We start from the raw sequence: 12,986 nt of genomic DNA on the forward strand, positions 1-12,986 counted from the left end.
AAGCTATAAAACACTAAAAACATCAGCCAATCCTCCGGGTGGACCCTGCGCGGAGTATTGGCTGGTTGTCACTCTCTTCCTGCTCTGTGCGCACCAGAGAGGTACGTGCATGATGGCCGAAGTCACAGACTGGTTGGGAGGCGTGGCTTTGGGGTGAGCTCCGAGAGAAAGGGCATGTGTTTACTTTCAAAATCTGGCTGACTCAATGAGACTCAATCTCCTACTCTACCTTTAATAAAGTGTTGGATGTTTTAACAGGGCAGCAGAACGTGATACATCAGACATACTGCACAGACGTGCCTCTGTCATTACTGTGACTCAGAGTTTATCGTCCGTCAGCTCGACCTCACACACTGGAGGCAGCACACGAACCTGTTTTGTTTAGAACAAAGTCACTGCATCATAAAGATTTGTAATATAACAACATGCCACCTCCGGCACTGAAATTATAGGTAGGTATAAAGCATATTGCTTCCTCTGTCATGCAGAAGAAGCAGAGAGTAAAAACAGACAATGACCTAATAGCTCTGTTTGCACTTTATGGCTGCAGATTTTGTCCATTTATTTTATGAGTGATGAGTCATTCAGAGTAAAGGAGTTGTGGTACTGTAGGCTCAGCCTTGGTCTGAGACGTGGACACAGAGAAACCTTTTTAATCTATTCAGTCGACATTTGTCGCTGAGTCCATCTCTGTCTTCCCTGTTTTTTCTCTATTTCATCGTTTTGATTCATTAAATCCAGTGTGGAGAGGATTTTTCACCAGCGATTACACGGATGCTGGAATTCAATTTTGGGTAAACAGAGAGAATCTGCAGGCTTTTCTAAGCTCTGCTCAGCTGCAGCCGTGCTTCCTGACAGAGGCCGCGGTTCAGCTCCTGCAGGCTGTGCTGCACTTTATTGGTCCAAAAGCCCAGTTGCATAAACAAGAGCTCCAGGAGGTAACAAAGGGTACCGAGGGTAACAAGACTCCAGAGAGCAGCGTGTTATCGATAACTGTTGATATGATTCTCTGGACTGTTCTAGCACACAGGTCCAAGTCTAAACTAGCTGTGAAATGAGAGCAGTGTGAGGTGACTGCTTTCACTGGTCTCCTCTGAAAACATCCAGCTAAGCAGCTGCCAGCGACTGCTCGAGCTGCTCATCACGCGATACATTTTGTTAGGATTTCTTGCTGTGTGTTCAAGTTTGAGGTTGTTGTTGCTGGATGGCCTGAAGTAAATCTGAACCTCAGCATGTCAAATAAAACATCAGATGTTTTGTCTGTATTTAACCTTGAAGTCAAACCAGATTCTGGATTTGTGGGCTCCAAATACACTATTCTACGGCCTATTTGTTTTTCAGAAACTTGCACAGAAATCCCTTTACAGCTTCTATGTGTGTTGGTTTTATAAATATATATATTTAAAAAGCTATTTATGGTCTCATGCAGCTAGTCAAAACTTATAAGCGCTGCCAATTTTTGATTAGATAAAAAGGCCAACGGTACTGAAGCTGAAATCATCATATATTTACTAATTTACCAAGTGCAATTAAAATCAGTGAAAAGGGCGACCGTTCCTCACACACTAAGCTCCAAAAACAAAAATGAAACACGGTAAAGGTGGTGTGATCTGATGTATACAAGAATAATGGCCACCAAAAGTCTGAAAATATAGGTGGAGGGGTGGGTGGTGGATTGTTCCCAAGAAGCAACGTCAAAAGCTGCGAAAAGAAGCCAATATGTATGTGTCACAATTTCCAGTTCTTGCCCACCTCAGCCTACTTTCTTTGCCTGTATTTGGATTAACTGTGAGTTTAGGTGAACTCAGACAGCATAGCTATAGCCAGAGCCTCCCAAGTAGCCCACTGTAAAATGCTGTGACAAATCCAATGCTGAGCAATTCATTTGCATGCATAATATTCATATGACCTCATAAGGGGGCACCATGTAGAAAACTTTTCAGTCTCATGCTATGCTGCTATAGGCCTACGCTGCCAGGGGACACAAACACGATCCACAGTTCCCCCTATACCTCAGCCTCCTCCTCTTCCTCTCCCCTCATCAGGCTGACCTATGATCCATTGTTTCACATCACTAACTGTGTGTCCAGTCATCCTCACCTATGTCGTTCATCTATGTAGTGCTGAGTATAATTAACTTGAACAACATATCAGAAATCGAATTAAAGACCATGTTGACTGAAAGAGATACACATAAAATTGAATATTTGTGTTTACTCTATGAATGAAAGAACTGAGAAACAAATCAATTCGCTGTTAGAGGCTCTGTTAGATGTCTTAACCAGCTGCAGAGACAGCAACATCGTAGATTTTTGATGCTACACATGCATCCTTTATATTACACAAAGTAGATTGATTCAGTTGGTGAAGGATTACATTTTTTTTCTGCCCTGTTTTTACAATCAAATGCACATCTTTCAGAGCTTTCTTTTTCTTTCTGCACTGCATTGTTGTGTTGTTGTCCCCGGGGGAAAGAGGATATTTATTTTACTAAGGCTAGCGTGAATTCAAACGGATCACTCAGTTATTGGTTTTGGCAAAGCAAGCCCAAACACGTTGTGTCAAAAACATGTCATCATTTTTTTTTATTATTATTATTTTTTTCAAGATAGAATGTTCTTTCAAACATCCTCTTGCAGCTGTGCTAAACAAAGACTAATAAACACGTCAAACTGAAAGGACAGAGCAGTACAAACTGTGCGAGCCAAAGAGGACTGCCTTTATAGCTTTTTTTATTTTATTGTGAAAGGAAATCTGCTGTCTCATGGTCTATGTTATTTCCTCAGATTTCGCCTCCCATCCTGGGGGCTTGCCACTTTAACATCTCTGTCAATTCTTTTAACCTCTAAAGTGAAAAAACCTTCAGCAGTAAAGTCCTCATGATGAATGTGTCATCTCTTTATTGGGCTGAACTGGAGAACTTTTACACGTTTGGTTAAGACTCTTGAAACGAGAGGAAGCAGGGTCATCCCTTCCTCTCTGCCAATCACGCTGCACATTTTCAGGCATGTCACTGTGGTTTGTTTTTTTCTTCTTCTTGTGGCTGAATATCTCTAGACAAGAGAGGATACAAGCTGGTCAGTTCGCAGGGCTTAAAGCCAGAGTATACCAGGACAAAATCCACATACAAGTTCAGCCAAATGGCAGGTTTGATCCCTGAGCCTGCGTGCTGTGAGGTGACAGTTCAGAGGAGCCCTGTCCACAGGACCATGGAGATGTTAGATGCTTTAAAGGATGTTGTTATTAGTCTTTAGTTATGTATTGTGTTATATAGGCATTCAAAAAGGAGAAACATCATTTATCACCTTGAAAAATATTTCAAGGCGAGCAGTCTCCGTTTCTCAAATAACTGTCACATACACTTATGTTCTTCAGCGCAGATTTATTTTGTTGTGGTCAGGAAAAATTAAACCCAGCAGCAACATGTCGCAATGGGAGGAAAAAAATTTCCCAGTTACTGCGGATAAACCTCAGTTTTCACTGGAACTACTTATTTCTACATCTGAGGAAATAGTGCTGAAAACTGTTGTGTGATCGAGGCCATGTTTAATCATTGTCACTACATAGAGTTATAACAGCAGAGACTGTACTCGCCCACACCTGAAGCCTCAAAGTACATCTGTACCAAGCTTTCATAGGTTAAAGACATGAATGAAAAAAAAACAAAAAAAAACACCTGACTGAACTGGTAAGCAAATTTATATATTAATTCTCATGCAACACATTATCGTATAATCAATATATATGCGCAAATATGCGAGTTATCTACAAATGACAAAACCTTTAAATAAGAAAGCGTATGCTGCCATCTGCTGGTGAATGAAGGGTAGTAAAGCACCAATCTAAATTTCATGTAGGCATACTGAGGATATAATCTGCAAATTTATCCACCTCTTGCAGCCAATCTGCAGGTTCCAGCTTTATTTTCTTACGCTTGCCTCTACAGGTAATTCTTCCACTGTTGTGTTGTCACCAGATTTCTACTGGTAAACATTAAAAACCTACCTTATAAAAGGAGCTTTCCTCTGTTCTGACCCCATAAATAGCTACACTGCTGGGCTCACTAAAGTGTGTTGAACAAATTTGCCTGATGAAGCTTCACCATTCATGCTTAGAGCTTCTATTTAGACTAAAAATACATACAGGGTAAAAAGTGCCAATCATTTTTCCTTCCAGCCCACCTCCGAGCTTTAATCCAATCAGCCAAGTGGTTCTGAAATCGATTTAAACAGCTGCATCAGATCTGCTGCCGGGACATCTGCTCTGTGTTTTGTCAGCTAACTCAATTTTCAGAATCAAATAGGAGCTCTGATTTGAGCCTGGAGGACTTTAAACAGCAGACGATGTTATCAGAAATATGAGTCCACAGTTTTTATTGCAAAAAGCCCTGTTGTGGTGGATGAACAGTTTGCCATCAGGGGGCTTTCCTCACATGGAAACAACTTAAGTCGTCTTTCTTCATGATTCCTGCAGGTTATGATGTTCTACTGCAAATATTGGTCATGGTCACCGCTTGGTACCAATAATTTTGGGGAATGTTTGTAGATCTACACCATTTCAGAGAGGCCGGGGCTTCATAAAAGAGAGGTATGACAACAGTGTAGCAATGTGACGTCTATTACATGGAAAACTCCCAGCAATAGAATGTTTGAAGACGCCACAACCCGGGTTTGGACTGATAACTCGCAGCACACACACTGAAACAGACTAGACATGGTGGTGGCACAGCCTTCAATGCTATGGAGCCACATTTTCCTGAAAACTAAGCTAACAGCCAGTGGCAGAGAGGCTAGAAACATTGTTTGCATTAAAACTCAGCTTGAAAACCATCATATCCATAAGTTTCTCTGCGGTCTTTGTGAGATATACGCATATAAAGGTCAAGTCACTCCACTTAGATGCCGACCACCTGACTTGGTGGAATGGCCTTTTGAATTATAAATAATAAAGCCTCTTACAACGCAATTATCAAATGACCAAATGGGGACAAACAATTCAGAGCCGACATTTATTTTTTATTATTTTTCTTCGTCACACTCGACAGGCTGGACATCCTTCCATCATTTACAAGTAGTTGGACACTAAACATCAAGCTGTAACCGTTGAGAACTGAGACAACCACTTTAACATTCAGATATGGAGGGGTGGGGCTTGCACATGCTTTGGCCCTGTTTAAGTCAATTTAAATAATCACAATAAAAAGGAAGAAAAAAGAACAAAAAGGAAGAATAAGACTTATAAAATGCGGCACAGCTTGTAACATGCTTTGGTGGATACTTTGGCAACACCATGTCTTTGCACCCAGTTAAGCACTTTACGAGCATCTCCAGGCTTCACACACAATTCAAGTACAGTTTTTATAAGTGCTAGCACAGGGCAGTGTCGATGTGAAAGCACTGGAATAAGGCCGCATGTTAAACCTTTTGCCTTGATTCATCAAGAAGAAAAACCTGTTCTGTCACGGTCCGAGTCAAGCGAAGAGGATTTTAGTTGGAAAACTATTAGGATTTTTTGTTTATTCCGTGAAAGGAGAGGGAATGACAAACGACAAGAGGAATTCTCTTTGAACAGCATTCAGGTTAACGGTTCAGATGATGAGAAAGAGGACAGACAGCTGAGGATATTGGTGTTTGTGTGAGGGCTAAATAAGATGGCGATGAGGCAGATATTGTCAGTTGAAATGCAGGGCTGGATGACCTTTCTAACCACAAACCTTTAAAAAAAACTACTGACGGAGGCTGCAGTTTTCCTTTACCTCTACTTTTCACGAGTCAGTCAATGGTAGCTGGTTGGTAGATTATGTCTGAGCTCATCTTAGTCTTTAGCATGAAATGTAAAAAAAAAAAAAAAAAAAAAAAACTCTTGGGGAAAACAAATCCCTGAATCACAACATTTCCGTTCAGAGTGCAACCTGCTTCAACTCTCACCCACCAAACCCTGCTACACAACAACAATAACACCATTCTGGCCACACCTCTTCCTTCTTTCTTCTCCTCTTCCTCTCCAGGCTGCTCAGTAGCGATAGTGGTCCGGTTTGAAGGGCCCCTCTTTGGGCAGGCCCAGGTACTTGGCCTGCTTGTCTGTTAGCTTTGTTAGCTTCACTCCCAGTTTGTCCAGGTGGGCGGCTGCTACCTGCTCATCCAACTGTTGAGACAAAGAAAAGCAAAATTTTGTTAGAAAAGGACTCATTTTTGCTTTTTGCTCTCATATTTGGAAGAATTGCAAATTTATTTCATTGCAGTGAATGAAATAAAAAAAGATAACATAGCCTCTGACCTTCTTGGGCAAGAAGTAGACTCCAACAGGGTACTTGGCGGTGTTTGTCCACAACTCGATCTGAGCCAGCACCTACAGAAGAGGACATGTGATGACTCCTGATACTTTACAGGCAAACAATAATGACTTCAAGACATGTTTTGATTGTTTTATTCCCCCATAATCCAGCTCAAACAATCACAGTACCTGATTGGTGAAGGAGTTGCTCATGACGAATGACGGGTGTCCCATGGCACAGCCAAGGTTGACCAGTCTGCCCTCCGCCAAGACAATGATGTGACGGCCACTCTTCAAACGGTAGCGATCGACCTAAGGAGAGGGACAATGATGAAGAGCAGCCACGCAGGAACAGAAATACATGCATCTTTGACCCTACACTTTTTGCTTTTTTTGTCTACACACAAATCCAGTACACTAACACTAGGACACTAAAAGTTAGGCTGTTTAACTGTTGGTGGTGAGAATCACTCCGAGTCCTCTGTGTGTTGTAGAGTCTCAGTGCAGACTACCACCAGTTTCCTCTCTGCCACCTTATGACACAGCTGCAACACAGACAGTTGGGCTGCAACGCCTCAAGGGGCATTAAACATCTTTAAAATCAGCCCAAACACCAAGGAACAATGAAGAAAGAATGAGTTCCTACCTGAGGCTTGACATTGATCTTCTCAGCAGCATTTTTGTTGAGCCAGCTCACATCAATCTCACAGTCAAAGTGTCCAATGTTGCAAACGATGGCATCATCCTTCATGTTCTCAAAGTGGCTGAAGGAGAGGAGCCATGTTATAAATATGGATTTTTTTTTAAATAAAACATTTGAGTTCCGCGTCGATCAAACTTACTGTCCCATGATGATGTCTTCACAGCCAGTGGTGGTGACGAAGATGTTACCTTCCTTGGAGGCTTCATCCATAGTGGTCACCTCGTAACCTTTAGAGAAGGATAGGTGCTCATTTATTGATCGTTTTTCCAGATTTGGGGTCATTTTGAAGAAACTTTAGAACTTTAGAAACAAACTCCAGGTACAACACTCTTAAAATCCATTAAAACACAGGCTGGTGGTTGAGGAGGTGCGCCATCAGGAGGAGGCGGAGAGAAGCGCAAAGGCTGTCTGTCTTTGCCAAGCAGGGACAATGAATGAGGGTGTCTAGTATTACTCCCCAATTCAAATTTCGGAATACTGATGATGTGTCCAGAAATGTATCTTTCCCATATCTGAGAAACTGCTCTCACGCCATTCTCAACATCACAATGAACAGTTTACCATCACGTCCTGCGCTTCATTATTCATTAAATAATGAACACTCCAATTCTTTAATACACTCTTAATCACGTACCCTCCATGGCAGCCTGCAGGGCGTTGATGGGGTCGATCTCTGTGACGATGACACGAGCTCCGAACCCGCGCAGAGCCTGGACACAACCCTTACCCACGTCACCATAGCCTGCAACCACAGCGACTTTACCGGCAATCATCACATCAGTGGCTCTTTTGATGCCATCAATGAGACTCTCCCTGCAGCCGTACAGGTTGTCAAACTTGCTCTGCAGATGAGAAAGACCACAGACACAAAACAAATTAGAAATTTCTAGTCTAATATTTTTCATGCTACAAACATGCTTTGTGTTCATCTGTTGGTGGTGAGAATCACTCTGAGTCCTCTGTGTGTTGTAGAGTCTCAGTGCAGACTACCACCAGTCTCTCTCTGCCACCTTATGACACAGCTGCAACACTGAATGTTGGGCTGCAACGCCTCAAGGGGCATTTAGTCAACTGCATTAACTCTGAACCCGAAGAAGTGTTTGCAAAAATTTATTTAGCAAGTGCGGAATTTACCCAAGTGCATTATCAAAACTGGAAGAAAAAAAGCAAAAATAAATATTATGTACGTATTTTAACATCCTCTGAAAAAAAAAAAAACACTTTTTTAACCCTCCTCTGCACTCTGGAAAGCCAGCAGGTAGGTCAACGATTTTTTCACGCGACTGCTGGTCGCAAGTGAGTGTACCGAGCAGTGCTAAAGTTTTGGCTGTTACAGAATATTTTAAGTGCAAATATTATTATTATTATATTTAAATTGAAACGTAAAATACAGGGGTTTGATGAAACATCACTTTTTAATGAATATTTGGCCATTTAAAATGACTAGCTTTACTGATGTTTGTCTATCCACCTGCAGCAGTTTCAAACAAGTCAAATCAATTTTTTATTGAAGAAACATTGAGCAGGACCCGGCTCATAAGGGAGAACCTTCCTGCTGACAGTCGGCCGGGTAGAGGAAGATTCAGCTCAAAGAGTATTAAAGCTTGCAGGTACCTTGGTGACAGAGTCGTTGACATTGATGGCGGGGATCTTCAGCTCGCCCTTCTTCATCATCTTGTACAGGTTGTGGACACCTGTGGTGGTCTCCTCAGACACTCCACGGATACCTGGAAGCATCACATAAATATGGAATTGCATGCATTTATTTAAATACTGTGTGAATAATACAAAAGCAGAGAGGCACAAATGAACCATTAAAACTGAGGCTGTATGCTAATGTTGGTGGTGAGAATCACTCCGAGTCCTCTGTGTGTCGTAGAGTCTCAGTGCAGACTACCACCAGTCTCTCTCTGCCACCTTATGACACAGCTGCAACACAGACAGTTGAGCTGCAACGCCTCAAGGGGCAGTAAAATTAGCCATGTATTTCCTTCTTTGTTTCATCTGGGGCATGGCTGATTGAATGGACTTATATGAAAGAAGCAACTGTAAAAGACAGTTGGGCTGCGACAATGTGTGATTATTAAAAAAAAAAACATGTATTAATAATAGTCTTCTCTGAGTTCTGAGGTTTACAGAAAACAAACTGTGTTGATAAAAACTAACCTGCCAGTAGTTTAGGGTACTTCTGGTGGACCAGGTTGGTGAGGTCTCCTCCATCATCCAGGATCATGTTCAGGGGCTGACCATCTTTGAAGTACAAAGTCTGCTCGATGCACCACACGTACTCCTCGTCTGTCTCACCCTTCCATGCGTACACTAGAGAGGGAGACAGATTTGATCTACTCATGCAGGCAGCTCCATACCTGTCGTTCCTTTAAAAGGCATCTGTCCATCTTGTGTGTGTTACCTGGGATGCCAGCCTTGGCAATGGCAGAAGCAGCGTGATCCTGGGTGGAGAAAATGTTACAGCTGGACCACTGAACCTGAGGAAAATGACAGAATACAGATGAGAAAATCAAAAACAGAAATTAAATCAAATTATAATGTTGTATTTTACTCAACGGTATGTTTGAGTCATTTTGCTTTGCAAGTGCATATTTCACTCCAGAGACAGGGCAAATGCAAACCACCAAACCTGCTTGAAATCAGTTGCAGAGCCATACTGCTCTTTACTTTTGTAGATGGAGGGAGTGGTGTAGAACACTGTCGTATTCACACCATTTGTTAGTAATCCATTTGTTGTGGTTTTATAAATATTAGCGCTTTGTGCCTAAACGGAGAATTACTTATGTTGAATACACAGAGCCTGGTGGCTATTTGACTGTAGTAACTATTTGTATTATTACTTAAAGTTTGTTTAAGTTAAACTAATGACTGTTCTGTTTTACACCACTCCCTCCATCTTCATAAGTAAGCAATAGTTTGATGGCTTGCTAGGGACAATAACATTGAGGACAGACCTGAAATGCCATCTAGTGTCCAAAACAGATTTCCAGTTTTAAAGAAAATCTTACAATTTTCTGGCTTTAGTAAAAGTTTCGAGTAATTAGTTTTCTAATTGCCCAATTCTTCTTCATAGAAACATTTGGCCATTAAACACACTTAACTAAAAACACACAGAAAACGGATTTGCAAGTGACAGTTTCACCGCTTTTCAGAGAGAGAAGTAAAACTGTACGAGGCGACAAAACACAATGCTGAGAGAGCAGGTTGATATTTACTCTGCAGGTTTCTCAGGGTACTGGTCCCTGCAGGATACGACCAGATCTGATCAGCCAGACAAAACTAACATGATAACTGAACAGGCCGGCCTTGAGAGAGGGAGAGAGAAAAATCCCCCACTCTATGGATAAATCGACACACTCACGTCCTTTATACTTTACCTCTGCTCCCAGGGCCATCAGGGTCTCGATGAGGACAGCAGTCTGCAGGGTCATGTGGAGGCAGCCTGCAATACGGGCACCCTTCAGGGGCTTGGACTGACCGTACATCTCTCTCATCTTCATGAGACCGGGCATCTCATTCTCCGCAATGTCAATGGCCTTACGCCCCCACTCAGCCAGGCTGATGTCGGCTAGGAGAGAGTATGAGATGGTCGGATTAACAAGAGCAGATTTGTCAGCTAAATGTTCTATTTCATGTTGCAGGTGACAGTTAAATGAGATGATCTTCTAATGCACGTGAATGTCACCGTTCCCATTCTTACTCTGATGCTGCATTCAGAAGAGAACTGTCAACGGCAGCTGCAGCACAACACTTGTACTGTTAGTAGTGTGTCTACAATAGCTGCTTTCACTCCTTAACAGCTGCTGCCACATGGTTTTATTGGCTTTGCATGAGAGTGTAGAACATTAATGAAATAGCCAAGAGTATTATGCATTAGAAACTTCAAAAAGAATGGACAAAATTAGCCGATATGCACAGGATTAAATCTTTACCAGCACTTTGGTGCAGTGATGTTTTTTTCTACCTCTCAAAAAGCCTTTTCCTGATCCCATCAGCAGCATCAGTACAGCTGATCTGACCAAATTTTAAAAATATTGAGGGGGAAGTGGGGGAAAGCATGCATGTGACTGAGATACTGCAAATGCTCCACTGCTTTATTGTGATTTATACTGCATTCCACTGTTGCTCTGTGCTCTACAAGGGGTTTAGTCAGAACTAGTTCTCTATTCAGGTTCTAACAAGTTGGCCAATTCACCCAGCTACATCAGACAAAGTAAAATATTTAACATATAAATAAGCAAGGTGAACTGTGTACACCTACTGCTTGTGGTAAATGAGTGATATTTCATGACTGATCCTGTCAGGGCTTAATAAATGCTGTTCAACCAGCTAAATCCTCAACCTTGATTGCATGGAGGCCTTGGAAAGCATGTAGACTTTGCCCTGGAACTATCTGTTAGCTGGACATTGTGTAACTTCTTCTGCCTCCAAGCCAGCTGCTTATAGACCAGCAGGAATCAGACTCAGAAATACCTTATTGATCCCAGGGGGAAACTGCATTTTTAAGGTACTTTGTTTAAACAGATCTCCTGGATTTCATTCATTTATGTGTACAAATATTTTTTCTGCTAAATTAGTCATTTATTGTGTGAACGTTTCTCTCAGCAGTTTATCTATTTTTGATTTATTCAGCTTAGAAGTGTTTATGTTACTGGAAACATACAAATGGATCATCATATTGAAATGCACAAATTCAACAACATATAATCAATAGCACACAGCTTTCAGAAGCACCACGTGTAGTCCCAGCGTAACAGCTATGTACACTCCGCACAGTGCCTGTTCATGTCACTCACCCAGAAACTGGCGGTGAAGCGCAAGTCATCATGGGAAGTGGAGTTTAGAAAACAACGCCGAATTGATTGGTAGCTAAACCCTAAGCCCGGATAATAAACTACAATCCCCATGAGGCTTTGGATATGGTTAAGCTCATGCTTGCGGCTAGTGTGGCGGTTACATGTCGATTCATTCGCAGAATCGAATTCAAATCTACAAAGTGCAAATGTCAAGAAGTGGAAGTCTGCAAATTAGAAACTAACAAGACTAACAAATAAATAACCAGCGTAGCTAACTAGATGCCATTAACAAAGCCATATGCTAGCAAGTTAACATCAGCAACACTAACACGCTATTAATCAAACAGTAAGCAACGACTCAAATGTGTAAATGCAAGTGTTTGCTTGCAGTTAGCTTTACGGATAAATGCGAGCTAATCCACGAACTACCACAAACTTAACAACAATCTAGCTACCTAACCGCAACCCTGCTTCACCAACCTGCACTTGCCAGCACAGTTAAATGCAATAAACATTCACACTCACCAACTTTGTAGGGCAGTTTCTCAGACATGGTGGTTTTATGTTGTTTAGTTCTGCGGAGGGTGAGAGCAACGGCAGCCTAGCCGACGAACAGAGGCAGAGAGGGAGGGACGGGAACATGACGGCTCGCTTTTTATCGTCGGAGCCACATCCAGACGAGTTTACACCACAGGACGACTCGAAACCCGGAAGTGCTTTAGGCTCCTATTGGCTGCGGCAGCTCCCGCCCCACTCACGAAGGATGTGATTGGCTAACAGTGGATATGGGTGGGACAGCTAATCATAACTCGAGTGATTTGCGTAGTTTGCAAGTTTGGTCTGGACTCTGCTGGTGTTCTCCCGGTAGGCAAATAAGTGACATATTGTTGACTGTGTGTGTAGTATTTGGTTGTATAAACATAACTGCTTGCTAAGCTTTTTTTAGCCACTTGTTCTGTAGTGCTGCATGTTGCTTAAAGTATAGTATATATGTAGAAATGAGTTGGTTATTAATGTCCAAAGTGACCTAAAATTGTAAATTGTTTGTTTTTTAATTTCTATTTCTTGGTTTTAATTCTAGCACATGCTGGACAAAATGATTTTGTGGCTTCTCATCACAATTTTGGGTGAATATATAAGGGGTCACAAGAGGTTTTTTAATAGTTGTGTGTTTTGTGAAATTACAAATAAAACAGCTCCTGACT

At 41.8% G+C, this 12,986-nt stretch overlaps 1 protein-coding gene and 3 non-coding genes across 4 annotated transcripts; all 4 read right to left on the reverse strand.

The window, feature by feature from the left end:
- Positions 1–4,994: 4,994 nt before the first annotated feature.
- Positions 4,995–12,464, reverse strand: LOC114436462 (adenosylhomocysteinase B). Its single transcript, XM_028406734.1, has 11 exons — positions 12,307–12,464; positions 10,363–10,553; positions 9,387–9,462; positions 9,143–9,295; positions 8,591–8,703; positions 7,611–7,818; positions 7,116–7,203; positions 6,920–7,037; positions 6,463–6,585; positions 6,277–6,348; positions 4,995–6,144 (listed from the first exon to the last, which is right to left on the reverse strand). The coding sequence occupies exons 1-11, from the start codon at positions 12,332–12,334 to the stop codon at positions 6,013–6,015; spliced, it is 1,302 nt and encodes a 433-aa protein (XP_028262535.1). The 5' UTR covers positions 12,335–12,464; the 3' UTR covers positions 4,995–6,012.
- LOC114436940 (small nucleolar RNA SNORA17) lies at positions 6,724–6,860 on the reverse strand. Its single transcript, XR_003670826.1, has one exon. It is a non-coding gene; the product is annotated as a small nucleolar RNA SNORA17 (small nucleolar RNA).
- On the reverse strand, positions 7,908–8,040 carry LOC114436941 (small nucleolar RNA SNORA17). Its single transcript, XR_003670827.1, has one exon. It is a non-coding gene; the product is annotated as a small nucleolar RNA SNORA17 (small nucleolar RNA).
- Positions 8,812–8,947, reverse strand: LOC114436939 (small nucleolar RNA SNORA17). Its single transcript, XR_003670825.1, has one exon. It is a non-coding gene; the product is annotated as a small nucleolar RNA SNORA17 (small nucleolar RNA).
- Positions 12,465–12,986: the final 522 nt, after the last annotated feature.

This window comes from Parambassis ranga, chromosome 5 (genome assembly GCF_900634625.1).
Source record: "Parambassis ranga chromosome 5, fParRan2.1, whole genome shotgun sequence".
Taxonomy (NCBI): Eukaryota; Metazoa; Chordata; class Actinopteri; family Ambassidae; genus Parambassis; species Parambassis ranga.

Bases quoted from the DNA above. Each gene is read 5' to 3' on its own strand.
- LOC114436462 (XM_028406734.1), bottom strand. From the start codon at position 12,334: ATGTCTGAGAAACTGCCCTACAAAGTTG. The intron at 7,819-8,590 runs GTACCTGCAAGC...TCTCATCTGCAG, and splicing joins TCAACGACTCTGTCACCAAG to AGCAAGTTTGACAACCTGTA. The intron at 7,204-7,610 runs GTACGTGATTAA...CCTTCTCTAAAG, and splicing joins CCTGCAGGCTGCCATGGAGG to GTTACGAGGTGACCACTATG.